This window comes from Triticum aestivum, chromosome 5A, assembly GCF_018294505.1.
Source record: "Triticum aestivum cultivar Chinese Spring chromosome 5A, IWGSC CS RefSeq v2.1, whole genome shotgun sequence".
NCBI lineage: Eukaryota > Viridiplantae > Streptophyta > Magnoliopsida > Poales > Poaceae > Triticum > Triticum aestivum.
The window spans coordinates 637,741,310-637,755,935 of NC_057806.1; the positions used below are offsets into that span (position 1 = coordinate 637,741,310).

A 14,626-nucleotide genomic window follows, 5' to 3' on the forward strand; every position below is an offset into this window, starting at 1 on the left:
CCAGACGAAAAAAGATGCAATGTTTGTAAAAACATTAGCACATGTGTATCAACAGCTTTGCTAGTTTTCTGCATATGTTTGGAGTCATGGGAACAATAGAGTGGTGGCGATGAAGAAGTCATAGGGATGGAGGGGGACCTCAGCACTGAACATGTGGGGGTGGAGGGGTCAGGACTATGAGATCGAAGGTGTAGCATGACACTAACAAAGCACAGAGGAGATGACCTCGCTGACATAACCATGAGCGGAGTCTGAAAGCAAACAGTGCACAAGAGAAAAACTCACAATCTCAAGACTATAGTGATGCTGGTTGACTTGCATAGGCTCCTATCAATATTGTTATGAACAATTTAGACTACAAAAATTGGATATATTAGGAAAAAACATCAAAGAGCATGATAATATTAGAGTCTTCTGTATACATCACTTCTAGTTTCATATTTGATGTCTTGGCTTTTCTCCATGCTTATAGCAGTGAGACTACATGTGTCAACCCAGAAAACTCGAGGAGAAAAGGATAAATCTTACTATGAATGTTTTTTTAAAAATCTATTGGCACTTTATTGCATAATTGAAAAGGTTAAATCCTTCATTACATGCGGTAATAAAAAAAACCTGGAGGCTTATCCTCCCAGGAGAACTCTAACTGCATATCATACGCATATCTAGCTGTAAAGTGTGCCAAAGTATTTGCTTCCCTAGGATAGTATATGAATTTCACAGGTTAATTCAAAATAGGCTCCGAATACCCAATAGTAACCATAGCCAAGTTGGTGGTTTTTATTCCTCGAGTCATGGTTATAAATTTAAATTTTTGGGATACTTTAGATGTATATATCGTTTGCATGCCACATAAGAATCCAGATGTTTTGTTCCTACTAATGTTTGGGAGCTAGCGCACCAGAACCCTCTGGCTGCCGTCCGATCCCAATCCGACGCACCAGAACAGGCCCGCCGACGTGTACCGAGCCTCGCCGGGCCGGAAGCAAATACGGAGCATCCCCGGGGACTTCACCGGAAAAGTGGACAGCACTTCCGCCGAGCGCCGGGCAAGATGGGGTTCATCGGCGACCAGGTGGAGGCGATCCGCTCGATGCAGGTCCGCCAGGTGCTCGCGCAGATCATCAGCCTCGGTGGGTGATGCCCGCTCTCCCCCTGTATCTGTTTCCTGCTTTTCTTCCTCATTCAGAGAGGTTTCTCCGACCTATTTCCCGCTCAGATCGGCGGGGTTGGAGGGTCAGGAGTTTGCCGTCTGTGTGATCCCAGTAGATTTTCGATGGGAAGTAGCCTCGTGGACCCTGAGGGCCTTCGGCTCTTGATCTGGTTCCGCGAGCTGTGTTAAGTGGGCTTTCCTGAAGAAGAATAACAGGGGTGTAAACAGCACAGGAGCGATTGAGTTGGGTGTGCCAGCGTAGAGAAGTGAGCTGGGGAATTTCTGCCCTCCATGAATGATGAGTCAAGTGTGATGTTTTTCCTTTTAAACTCTAGTCGCCAGTTGCTACTAGTGTTGTTCCTTGCTTCAGACAGATTAGATACTAGCTCATGATATTTAGGATATGCCGATTGATTGATTGATTGCAGCAGTGCTTTTATACTGGAGCTCTGAATTTTTGCTGTGCCAGGTATGATTGTTACGTCGGCATTGATCATATGGAAGGGGTTGATGGTTGCGACTGGGAGTGAGTCCCCGGTGGTCGTAGTTCTTTCTGGTAGCATGGAGCCTGGCTTCAAAAGGGTCAGTTATCTAGTTGCACAATATGAGAATCAGACTTGTATGCATGCTTTTCTTATCATTAGGCATTTTAGGTGGACATATAAGTGTTTCCTTGACTTCTTATATGAAAATATGCACTTAAATGTGATCAGTCTAAATGTCAGAAGTTGCATGTGCAATACATAGATGGACATTTCTGTATATTTATAAGAATACAATGGTTTCCTAGAAATTCTACTGATTTGTGAAAGGTGGAAGATTGCCTTATTGTCTTGTCATGCACCATTAAGATACTGGCCCCATTCATCTCAACATTTTCCTCTAAGTTCCCTATTTGGCAAGTTGTATCAGTGCATATCATCTAGTTTTAGTTTCACTTCAGATTCTATTTTGCTTCTTGTAATGTGCCATCATCTTTCTACATTGCTGTTGCTGAATGATTCATCATATGCTTTGCAGGGTGATATCCTGTTTTTGCGCATGAGTAAAGAACCCATCCGTACTGGAGAAATAGTTGTTTTTAATGTTGATGTAAGTCCTACTGCTTGTTAAGCTATAAATCAGTAGCTCAATCATGGATTCGTCAGCTGTTGGTGCTGTATTCAACTTTACTGTGTGCTTCTACATGATCCTGACAACAATAAATTAACGTCTGATTGTTATGTATGTAGGGCCGTGAAATTCCAATTGTTCACCGTGTGATTAAGGTAATTGGTATTTGAAGTCATCACATGAATAATCCTATCTATGTTAGATCTGAAGTTTCTTTTTTTCAATGCTGCATCTGAATTTACTCTACTTTCTGTGCAGGTTCATGAACGCCAGGAAAGTGCTGAAGTTGACATCCTCACAAAAGGTAACCATCATATTCAGTTTCGGTGCCATCAGTTTCTTCAGTGATTATAGTGCTCAATGGTAGAGCAGTTTGTGCAGTCCTGCAATAATAATCAACATCTAGCAATGTATAATTCACAGTAGATGCCACTACATGGTTCTATCTCAACTGGTAAACTGTCCTCTAGGTGACAACAATTTTGGGGATGACCGACTGCTGTACGCGCACGGTCAGCTGTGGCTTCAGCAGCACCACATCATGGGGCGGGCTGTAGGGTGCGTATCCATAACACTTGCATCACTTACCTGCCTTCATGCTGGTGAAAAGCTATTACGCTTACTTGACTGCTATTTTGTTCTGTGAACAGCTATCTTCCATACGTTGGGTGGGTTACCATTGTGATGACTGAGAAGCCGATCATCAAGGTATGCTTAGTCTTATCAAGTATATACTGACCAACCCAGAGGTTGTGATGGTTGTTCTGTTCCATATGAAGGAAGGTGTCCGTCAGATTTTGATAAAACTGCCGTCCGTTACTCTGGTTAATGGGAGATCTAAAATTGAAATAAGAAAATGCATGCAATCTGTACAGTATAGCTGAAATGCTGAATTTGTGCAATAGCTGAAATGCTTATATATGATGCTCGTTGCTGCAGTACCTTCTGATTGGCGCACTGGGCCTGCTGGTGATAACGTCGAAAGACTGAAGATTCCACCTTGTCACAGGGTCGTAGTCTGGTCTTGTAGTAGCGCAGAAGTAACCGACAGCTGAAGATGTTGCATCGTGTATTGAATGGAAGTTTTATGTGTCTGTTTTGACTTCTCGTGTATTGAATGGAAGTAACCGACACCACTTCGACGTTCGTGTCTTCCTAGTGTGGCCAGTGTTGGCTCTGTGGAGGATATGGGAGCGGAGCTATATGGTTGTCTCCTCGGGGCAGTTTGCTGTGGTCGTAGCTCCAGTGTTACAGATCATGCATGAGCTTCTGGAGCTATGCCTGAGCTCTGCTTTGCCTCTGTCAATCGAGCATATGAAGGTGGACTCCAGGTGACCTCATGCGCCCCACTCCACCCACACTAGCGAACTTTATCCCGATACTCTCTTCGCAAAAAAATAATTGCGGCGTGATTGTCATCTTGGAGAATGCTAGCCTTGAATTTGGAAGTGCAATTGCTTGCCTCCTAACTGGGATGACAATTAGGGGCAAAAGCAAGAAGGTGGACGATTGCCCTTGGATGAACGCGTTCGAAAAGAGAAATCACTCAAGTGCAAAGGCAAGAACGACCCCATTGAAAAGGCTCCCACAACTGCTTGATGGAAGATCTTCTCTTTTTTTCTTCTTCTGAAAACTCCACCCATATATTAATTAATTAATACAAATGTTCATACAATCATTCGTTACAGTTTCTGCCACACAGGGCGGAACACTATTAATAAGAATACCATCAGACCTATTTAAAAAACTAAATTTTGCTCAGCTCGGCCTCACGATTTGGATCGTCACTATGGTTTTGGTGTTGTTCTCGTCAGGGGTCTATTGTGTGTACAAGTGTCAACGATTGCGGATGTTGTGTGTTGCGAGAGTTTAATGGGATGCATGTGCAGTCGTGAGGTTTCATGCTTTCTGACTGGTCTTCTTACAGTTTAATTGTATTGTTTCTTTTTTCATAAATTAACTAGGCAATTCTCTTTTTAATTAATCAACGAGGCAAATTTTTTGTCTTCGCTTTTTAGAAAAACTTTATTTATCAGAGTGGAAATAGCTTAACAAATACACATACAATTTTAGTACAATCTGGAATAATCTATTTCAAATGCCTGCAAAAGAGGGTACCCTGCGCGTCTCAGCCATCGTGTTTGTATATACCAAAGCCTCCCAATCTTTTCCATCAGAATTTCTGCAGCATCATTCTGCGCGCCCGTCTGCCGTCTGATTGAAATCATGCGGCCAGATCACGAGCCAAGTGACGTGTCCGACGAAAGGAAGGCCAACTTGAAGAGATGGGGCCCGCTCGGGGTGGGCGATATTGCATTTTCACATAAATATTCTACCCACAGCGCAGGCACCTCGCGGTGCAGCAGCCGGAGTGCCGGACCCACACGTCGGTCTCAGGTAGGAGTAGGGGCGCGACCGCTCCAGTAGCACAAGGGCAACGGCTCAAATTTCGGGCGCCGCGCCGCGGGAAAGAGAGGGGAGAGAGAGAGGGGTGAGGCCCCACCCATTTCCCTCCCCAATCCCACCGGTGGCGGGCCGCCCGCCGCCCCTCTCCGGCGACGAATCCGGCGGCGGGTACTGCTCTCCGTCGAGCCAGGCGGAGGAGAGCGAGGGTCGGCCGACGCTCGCGCGCTCGCGCGCTCGCGCGCGCGGGGAAGCCGGGCGCCTGCTCCCACCGCTGGCGGGCTGCCTGCCGCGCCTCCCCGGGGAGGAATCGACGGGCGGGCGCGTCGACTCCGGCCAGCCTCTCCGTCGAGGCGGACGGCGGAAGAAGCAGGTGAGAATATGCGACGAATTGTTTCGTTGATGGGAATGGGATCCGCTTGCTGAATGCTGACATCGGTGTGATTTTCCGGCGGATGTGTATTTTTCTCCAGCCCGAGCAGCGTGGAGCGGGAATCGGTGTCAGCAAACGAGCACGCTTCTCTCAGGCCGTTCGTCGTAGAGGTCAGTACAAGCAGCTCCCCCAAGCAAACCTTAGGGTTTCAAACATCGCATCTGCACTGAACAGCCCCACGGAAGTATGATAAGGAATTAAGCAGTGACCTCATGTAACCGATGGATGGTTTCATCGATGGAGAACTGATTTTTTGTGTGCTTTTGAATCATTGTTTTTGGCTATCCATCTCACTGTAAGAACATGGTAATAATATGTCTTGGCACAAAGCCACAAACACATTCCGAACATGCAGATGAAGTCACACTTCAGGTCGGTACAGCCTTTACACGCCAAATTTGCTAAGTCTCGGTTGGGGGATCCGTGTAAGAAACTGAAAATGGTACGCTGACTTAGCTGAGTACTCCCTCCATTCCACAATGTAGTGCTTCCTCTATCCCCGTGCTTCAACTTTGAACGTGAATTTAACTATCAAGACCGATTGCGGCGGGAGCAAAAATTATATCAGTGAATTCGTATTCGAAAAAAGTTTTCAATTATATAATTTTTTCTCCCGCCGCAGTTGGTCTCGTTGGTTAAATTTATGGTCAAAATTGGACCTCGGGAAGCGCGGGCGCACTATATTTTGGAATGGAGGGAGTAGTATCCATCACCTGTTAAATTCCATTTAATGCGTCTCTTTCAGTCGTTAACTGAACAAATTGAATCAGATCCCAGAGATTTATGAACTGATCAATGTCCTCCGAAGACTCAATTTGTTGTAGTCCCTTCATCCATCTCCCTTCAGCCAGTGCCTCTTTTACTGTCAGGTTTTTCTGGTGCACTAAGCGGAACATATTTGTAGCAATATCCTTTAGGAGCTTGTCCCAGCAGCCATTTTTCATTCCAAAAACGAGCTATGAAACCATCACCGAGAGTAATTGTGGTGCAAGCAGCAAACAACTGCCTATCGATTTTGTCGAAGGGTACCGCTGTCCCTTTCCAAGTTTTGTCCTCCTCTTGCCATTGGTTCCACAACCATCTTAGCCTCAGTGATCTTCCGAAACTCCCTATATCCATTATACCCAGTCCACCATTTTGTTTGGGGGCACAGACAGCTTTCCAATTAACCAAGCAGTTTCCCCCCATTTCCCTCGTCGCCCGCATTCCAGAAGAAATTCCTTCTGATCTCGTTCAGCCTCTTCGCAGCCCAGGCACTTGCAACGAAGATAAGATCAGAAGGAATTTCTTCGTTGATATACACAAGCAGTTCTCAGCCCAGGCACCAGGCACACCATTTGTAAATCGTTACCGAAAACATAAGAAGCAGATTGGCCATGAATATGCATCATGATATACACAACTCACTTGTTTGATATATATTTTGATGGAAAATGGTAAATGGCTATAAGCAGATTGGCCCTTTTGTAATCCAAAACATTGCAACCAGTTCTCAAACAAATAACAACTCTAAAAGGCGCGCCGGGCTGGTATTATGACTGTATGTTGCATGGTTTATGACTGCCCCTACTTCCACATGTTGTGAACATGTATTTCCATCTATGATTTTTTTGTAGAAGCTTAATCTGTGCAACTATTCTTTGAAATAGCTGCTTCAGTCATCCATGTTTTCAAATTATTATGTTCTTCCTCAGTAACAGATTGTGTTAATTGCACTAATTTTTTTTATTCTGTCTAGGCAATGGACGCGATACACGAGATGGAGGACACCTACAAAAATTCTGCAGCCATTGCTGGGAACACCGCGACAATGTTAGAAGCTTTCTCAAAGGCAGCCCTTTCAACTAGCGCTGCTCACTTGGTGCAGATCGCGAGTCAAGTCGCAGGGATAGCTGATGATTCGATTGCTAGTAAGGTCAAGCTCGTCAAAGCTGCTCGTCGACTATCTCGAATAGAAGCTTCTGGAAAGGCTCATGTCGTACGCGAGCTTATACTTGAGTCCGCCGCACTCGCACGAGAAGCTGAAAATGTAGGAAACGAGATCCTCAGGTGCAGTGCCATTGACTTGGGAAACGCTGGGCGTTCTTTCCTACAACTCGCTGCTTTGCACAACATGGATGGACTGGTGGAAGAGCAAGCCGACCAAGATAATGAGGAAGTCCCAGAGCAACCGACAACCTGGATCTCTTCATGGTGGTCCAAAAGGAAAAGAATGAGAGATATTGAATCTTTGAAGGCTCCTTTGCTAAATCCAGCTGCCTCAATGGTCAGGGACAATACCTCTACCACCGTTCCACAGGTATGTAAACTTCCGAAGAAACCCATTTAGTATCCATTGGTGAGGTTAATACACACTAGCTAATATTTGGTCACTTGAAATTGACTAAGAAGCTGAACAAGTTATAGGGGGCTATGCAAGTATGGATACAACCATCTGCTTCTATCCTCATGTAGTAATATTGACTGTCTTTGTGAGTATTACTTAGTTATTCATTTTGTTTCTGGACATTACTGTTTTTTCATCATGGTTGACAATTGAAAATTGGAACTAGAAGTATTAACTCCATGAAGTTACTACTGCTGATATTTTTAAGTTCTGTATTCTGATTCTGAATTATTTTCTCTGTTTTTTATAGGGCCAGGGGAGGCTATGTGACAAGTGGCTAGGCATGCAGACATGCGCCCTTGCAATGTCTCTCAGTTTGCTCCCCTACATGGGAAGAGATGGCCTTTTTAAGGATAAAACAATTTTCTCAAGTAATTATCTGTGGCGGGTGGATTTGCTATTCAAGTTGTGGTGGGGCTTGGTAGCTCTTGGCGTGCCTTGCAGTTTGTATGGTCGCGGTTGTATGGCGCAGCAGTATGCCCGTGTGTCCGGCCACTTGGCAATACTTGGTATGTTATCCTTGAAGATTATATTTCTCATGTTATTATGCTCTCTCTATCCTGGAATGTAAGGCGCATAGGATCTTTCACAGCTTCCAATACATGAGTTCAACTATAATATATATTTGCAATATGATAAAAGATTTTTTGAAGAGAAGTACGACAATCTAACTCTTGTATTCTCAATTAATGTACTTTTACATGTATTAGGGGTCAAAGTTATAAAATGTTGACTGCATTAATAATTATGCGCCTTGTATTTCTGATGGAGTGAGTATTAATGGATGCTGGGAAAGATTTGACAGTTGTGTTTTTATGTAGGCCTGACTTTTCTTGTTGGCATGTTCTCTCATTGGATACTGGAGATTGAGGCGATTGAGGCGACAATACTGTTGAAATCTTTTCTTGGCCTTACAGCCGCGGGTTTTATTTGCTTGTTCATAGCTGTATGATTCTATCCCTCATGCGTATTTATTTTCACTGTCTATTCTGACTTGGTACAAGATAAGTACTAACAACCTGCACACGTTTCTGACACAGTGCTGCGCAGCGGGTGACCTGTAATGCTACTGGAGCAAAGGAATTTCGGGAGAAGATTGACAGCATTGGTGGTATTTTGGAGAAGCAAATTGTACATTAGCAGGATTCACATTGCGCTACTAAAAGTGAACGTTCTTGTCGTTACAGCTGTGGGTTTTACTTGTTTGTTCATAGCTGTATGATTCTAGCCCTCGTCCGTCTTTTTTTTTTCACTTTCTGTTCTGACTTTGTACTACAAGATAAGCACTAATAACCACCTCTGCACACGTTTCTGATACAGTGCTGCGTGGCGGGGCACCTGTGATGCTACAACAGCAAAGAATTTTTGGGGGAAGATTGACAACAACGGTGGTGTTTTGGAGAAGCAAACTGTACATTACTAGGATTCACACTGCAGTGCATGTGCTGCTCATGAGGGCTACTAAAAGTGAGCGTGTGATACACGCGGGCCGTTAAGCAGTATTCATCATAGATTTGGTACATATCGCCATGGAAGGTGTGTGATGTGCAATACCGTGACTGCATAACTCTTTTTTCTTTTGACTTTCGCCCGTATAACTTCGATAGTCAACACTAGGTGAATTGGTGCTCCAGTGTTAATAAAGCACTAATCCCCTTTTTAGATGTTATTTGCTGGATGCTGTAATACATTCATACGACATATACCAGCGATGTCACGTATGAAAGAATCGAGACGGATCTACGGATGGGGAGGGGTTGAATACCCTCAAACGTCTGCTGGGGCTCCCAGTCCTCCCTGTACCCGCCCAGATCTGTGAGGTACTCACTAGTTCTTCCTCTTCTATCTATGGCGATTACAGACTTGATTCGATTACAACTTGGGAGAAGGGAAGAAGGGGATCGCGAGCATAGCTCGATAAAGAGAGGAACACGCGCACTCGCCGCCACCTATGCCTGATCCTAGCCGGGATGCCCTTACCCACCTACCACTCCTACTTATATCAGCCAGTCATGGGCTCGGTTGGGCTGAACATGTAAGAGGCCGATTGGGGCCCAGTGAACTTGTGGCATGGCCTCCTCTCTCTCTTGGGCCGGCCTGGTGTAGCTCTCCCTTCCCTCTGCCCTTGTGTAGTGTGGTTGCTAACACCCCTCTTTCTTCAGATATGACTTATCCCCAAGTCGCAGCAGTAAGAAAGCGACGACGGAGATTTTCAAGGTCCTCCCAGGTATCTTGTGTAGCGTGGTTGTCTTGCGAGCGAATCAGTCCTTGCTCCCACATCTTGTTCGAGCCGCGGCACAAGTGTTTGTCCAAGATCTCCATACGAACATTTACAGTATCAAAAAGCGATGGAAGAAATGAGGATGCACTCGCACCAGGTGTCAAGGCCTTGCGAAGTTGCGACACGTGGAAGACTAGGAAGATTGAGGACCCTTCAGGCAGCTTCAGCTCATACGTCACCTTGTTCACCCGTCGGATCACCGGGTATGGTCCAAAGAACTTGAAACTGAGTTTTATGGTTGGCTCGGCGGGCGACTGAAGTCTGAATGTATGGTTGTAATTTGAGGAATACCTGGTTACCAACCTGAAATTCCCGGTGGGATCTTATCTTATCTGCCTGACTTTTCATAATCTGCTTGCCGCGAACCAGATGTTGCCTTAATAGGTCCTGCATTTGCTGATGTTCTTCTAGCCATTCATTCAGCTCAGGAATCGGTGTTGCTTGGTCAGGGAGCAGTCACATGTGTCGTGGTTCTTGGTCGTAAACCACTGAGAACGGTGTTCTGTTGAGGGTAGAGTGGTATGTCGAGTTGTACCAGAATTCGGCCAAAGCTAACCATCTGCTCCAGTTGGCGGGGGTGTTGTGCACAAAGCAGCGCAAGTATGTTTCAAGATATTGATAGATGTGCTTAGTCCGTCCGTCGGTTTGCGGATGATGTGATGAATTCATCTTCAGTTTCACGCCTTGCAATTTGAAGATCTCTTGCCAAACCTTGCTGGTAAAAACTACATCTCTGTCGGATATGATAGCCTCAGGCAGGCCATGGAGTTTGTAGACTTGATCAATGTATAACTAGGCTATCACTTGTGTTGTGTAGGGGTGCTTAACTGGGATAAAGTGGGCATACTTAGAGAAGGTGTCAACCACCACCAAGATGCAGTTAAACTGCCTGGACGGAGGCAAACCCCCGATGAAATCAATGGACACCAAGTCCCAGCAAGGTTTGGTGATCGACAAAGGGTGGAGGAGCCCTGGATACTGCACACGATCTGCTTTGGCTCGTTGACAGATTTGACAAGTGTGAACATGCTGCTAGATATGTTGCTTCATTCCAGGCCACGCGAACAGATGCTTGATTCTCCTGTATGTGGTCGGAAAGCCTGAATGACCACCCATAGCACTACCGTGCAAGGCATGCATAATTTGTTGTTGGAGATGCGTGTTGTTGCCCAGCTAGACCCAACCACTGAAATGGACAATGCCCTTGTGCAAGGTGAACTTACCCCCAACCACTGGTGCAATGGCAAGTTGGGTGACCAGTTGTTGTGTCTTTGGGTCTTGGTCATAACCTCTGATGATCTCCTGTAACCACACGGGTTGGCACACAGATATGGCGTAGAGCTGTTCACAAGAAGATACCGTGTGCCTAGAGAGAGCGTCCGCGACGACATTTTCAAATCCTTTGCGGTAGCAGATGCGGTACTACAGTCCCAAGAGTTTGGTAAACGCTTTCTGTTGCCAATGGGTGTGGAGCTGCTGTTCTTCCAAATGCACTAAGATGCACTGGTTAGTTTTGATCAAAACTCGCCAAACTGCAGGTACGATCGCCACTACTCAACAACCAGGACAATTACCAGGTATTCTTCTTTGTAGTTGGATAGCCCTTTTGTGTGGGGGTCCAACGCTTTGCCGAGGTATGCGATGGGATGGCCTTCCTGTTGGAGCACATCACCGACTCCGTATTCGCAAGCATCTGTCTCAATTATGAATGGCTTAGTGAAGTCAGGTAGAGCCAGAGTGGGTGTCGTCACTAGGGCAAATTTGAGTGCCTCAAAAGCAGACTGGGTGGCTGCTATCCATTGGGAAGGTGTGTTCTTGCATAACAAAGTGGTCAGGGGCTGAGCGAGCATGCCAAACTGCCTGACAAAATGTCGGTAGTAGCCTACCAGACCGAGGAAAGCTCAAACATCCTTGACACACGCTGGCACCGGCCAATCAACCACCTATTGAACTTTGTTGTTGTCGATGGAGACCCCTTGTGCAGAAATAGTGTGGCCCAGGTACTTGATTCCTTGTTGGGTTAACACACACTTGGATCGCTTGACATACCATTGATCTTTTCGTAGGAGGGACAAGACCTGCCGTAAATGTTGGATGTGTAGAGCTAGTGTGCGACTGAAAACAAGGATGCCGTCGAAAAACGACATTACACACACCTGGTGTACTGGTTGTAGAGTGAGCTGGATGGCGCCCAAGAATTAATGTTGCTGGTGCCCCCCCCCCCCAAGCCAAAGGGAACGACCTTAAATTCAAAATGACCAAAGTGGGTTTGAAATGCTGTTTTGAATTCTTCTCCTTCTGCCAGGAGAATTTAATGGTAACCTGATCGTAGATCAAGCGTAGAAAACCAGCGAGCTCCAACTAGCTCGTCCAGTATGTCCTCTATCACCGGGACCAGGTATTTTGTTGATAATTGTTATAGCGTTGAGGCGCTGGTAATCGACACAGATGCGCCAGATGCCGTCTTTCTTCTTCACAAGAATGATGGGTGAAGAGAACGGGCTGCTGAGGGAGTCCTGGACTAAGGGGTCCTCGGGCGTCCGGCCTGTTATCCTTTGGGCCGGACTGATGTCTGTGAAGACATGAAGGCCGAAGACTGCACCGTGTCCGGATTGGACTCTACTTGGCGTGGACGGCAAACTTGGTGACCGAAGATTCCTTCTTATGTAATTGACTCCATGTAAACCCTAGATCCCCTCGGTGTCTATATAAGCCGAGGGGGATAGTCCGGAAAGGACACCACATATACTCATTACCATACCCACATAGGCTAGGCTTCTAGGGTTTAGCCATTACGATCTCATGGTAGATGAACTCTTGTAATACTCATATTCATCAAGATCAATCAAGCAGGAAGTAGGGTATTACCTTCATAGAGAGGGCCCGAACCTGGGTAAACATCGTGTCCCCGGTCTCCTGTTAACATCGATCCTTGACGCACAGTTCGGGACCCCCTACCCGAGATCCGCCAGTTTTGACACCGACATTGGTGATTTCATTGAGAGTTCCACTGTGCCGTCGGCAAAAGGTTCGATGGCCCCTTCAATCGTCAATAATGACGCTGTCCAAGGAGGAACTTTCCCCCGGACAGATCTTCGTATTCGGTGGCTTCGTACTATGGGCCAACTCGCTTGGCCATTTGGAGCAGATTGACGGCCACGCCCCTGGCCATCAGGTCAGATTCGGAAGATTGAACTACGTCACGGATATCCGCGGAGACTTGATCTTCGAGGGATTCAAGCCCGCGGCAATCGCTCCCCCTCATCCCGATGAACGTGACTTAAATCTATCATCGGATCACACCCAGGAGATGGTTCATGCGGCTGCAACGACCTTAGAGCCGAAGCAGGCCGAGCAATCCAAGGCCTCAGAGTCCGCGGCGTTGGAGCCACACATGGACTCGACGACCTGCAACATTCGCTTTAATGGAACTTCGGACTCATCTCCAGTTATAAGTTCCGGACTGTGTACGCCCGCGGACACCGAGCTAGCTAGATCGGTTATCGATCTTCGAGTTTAGCGCCGCTGATGTTTTCCAACACTCGCCTTGGGGTGACGTGCTAAAATCTTTAAAGAATTTGTCCTTGGAGAAGGACTCACAGCCGAACTATGTGCGCTTCGAGCTAGAGATGGATGATGAGGAATTTTGCTCCCCACCCGCCACCCACTTCATAGCCACCGTCGACGACTTAACCGATGTGCTTGACTATGGCTCCGAAGACATCGACGGTATGTACGACGATGAGAACAAGGAGCAAGGCAAAGACCCGCCATTCACTGGACATTGGACGGCTACCTCTTCATACAACGTGTACATGGTTGACACACCTAAAGGATCTGGCGACGACAAAGAAGAACCAGATGCGAATAAAACCTCTGATACACAGTCCAAGCCCCGGCGACCCAAATGCCGCCCCAAGCCCCGCCGCTCAATGGACGGCAACACTGACACAGGAGAAAATAGTACTCCGGGCGACGCCGAAAACAATGAAGACCCTGTCGTGGCTACATCTAAATAGGAACACGACAGCAGGCAAGACAACCCCGACGAACAGGCCATAGAAGATGACTCGGAGGATGATAGTTACCGTCCACCCTCCAAGGAGGAGACAAGCCTTGGCAACGAAGATTTCATCGCGCCTGAGGATCCTCTCGAGCAGGAGCACTTTAAGCTTCAGCTCATAGCCATGACAAGGAGCCTGAAAAAGAAACAACAACAACTTCAAGCTGAACAAGACCTGCTCGTCGACGGATGGACTGATGTCCTGACAGCCGAGGAATATGGTCTCAAGCGCCCAGCCAAAAGGTACCCAAAACATAGACTGCTACCTCAGTTCGATGAGGAGGCAACAGATCCCATACCTCCTTCGCATAATGCGGACCGACCACCACGTGGTCGGGGTGTAACGCCCCGAGACCGATGTGCCAAGTGTCCTCCAGTTATTCGCTGTTGTTGCCTTGTCATTGCTTGTGTGTCATGCATCTCATACCATGTCATCATGTGCATCACATTTGCATACATGTTTGTCTCGTGCATCCGAGCATTTTCCCCGTTGTCCGTTTTGCATTCCGGCGCTCTTTTGTCACCCGATGTTCCTTTCTACCTCTTTTCGCGTGCGGGTGTTAAACGTTTTCGGATTGGACCGAGACTTGTCATGCTGCCTTGGTTTACTACCGGTAGACCACCTGTCAAGTTTCGTGCCATTTGGACTTCGTTTGATACTCCAACGGTTAACCGAGGGACCGAAAAGGCCTTGTATATGTTGCAGCCCAACACCCCTCCAAAGTGGCCCAAAAACCCACCTAAACCTCCTCCATCATCTCGGTCGTTCGATCACGATCGCGTGGCGGAAAACC

The 14,626-nt window shown here is 46.7% G+C and overlaps 2 protein-coding genes across 2 annotated transcripts; both read left to right on the forward strand.

The window, feature by feature from the left end:
* The first annotated feature begins 891 nt into the window (after positions 1 to 891).
* LOC123105521 (signal peptidase complex catalytic subunit SEC11A) lies at positions 892 to 3,412 on the forward strand. The gene is made up of 8 exons (XM_044527602.1): positions 892 to 1,133; positions 1,623 to 1,735; positions 2,174 to 2,245; positions 2,386 to 2,421; positions 2,525 to 2,570; positions 2,737 to 2,824; positions 2,917 to 2,974; positions 3,206 to 3,412. The coding sequence occupies exons 1-8, from the start codon at positions 1,055 to 1,057 to the stop codon at positions 3,254 to 3,256; spliced, it is 543 nt and encodes a 180-aa protein (XP_044383537.1). The 5' UTR covers positions 892 to 1,054; the 3' UTR covers positions 3,257 to 3,412.
* A 1,349-nt stretch (positions 3,413 to 4,761) lies between these two features.
* LOC123101681 (uncharacterized) lies at positions 4,762 to 9,214 on the forward strand (the record flags this gene model as incomplete). Its single annotated transcript, XM_044523026.1, has 7 exons — positions 4,762 to 5,042; positions 5,143 to 5,212; positions 6,841 to 7,401; positions 7,739 to 7,997; positions 8,310 to 8,434; positions 8,529 to 8,704; positions 8,809 to 9,214. Coding segments are annotated over 6 exons (1,320 nt in total), but the record flags the coding sequence as incomplete, so codon positions are not given.
* Between the last annotated feature and the right edge of the window lie 5,412 nt (positions 9,215 to 14,626).

Excerpts from the sequence above, each read along its gene's own strand:
- LOC123105521 (XM_044527602.1), top strand. The coding sequence starts at position 1,055 with ATGGGGTTCATCGGCGACCAGGTGGAGGCGATCCGCTCGATGCAGGTC. Across the intron at positions 1,134-1,622 it reads CGCGCAGATCATCAGCCTCG|GTATGATTGTTACGTCGGCA; the intron begins GTGGGTGATGCC and ends TTGCTGTGCCAG. Across the intron at positions 2,571-2,736 it reads AGTTGACATCCTCACAAAAG|GTGACAACAATTTTGGGGAT; the intron begins GTAACCATCATA and ends ACTGTCCTCTAG.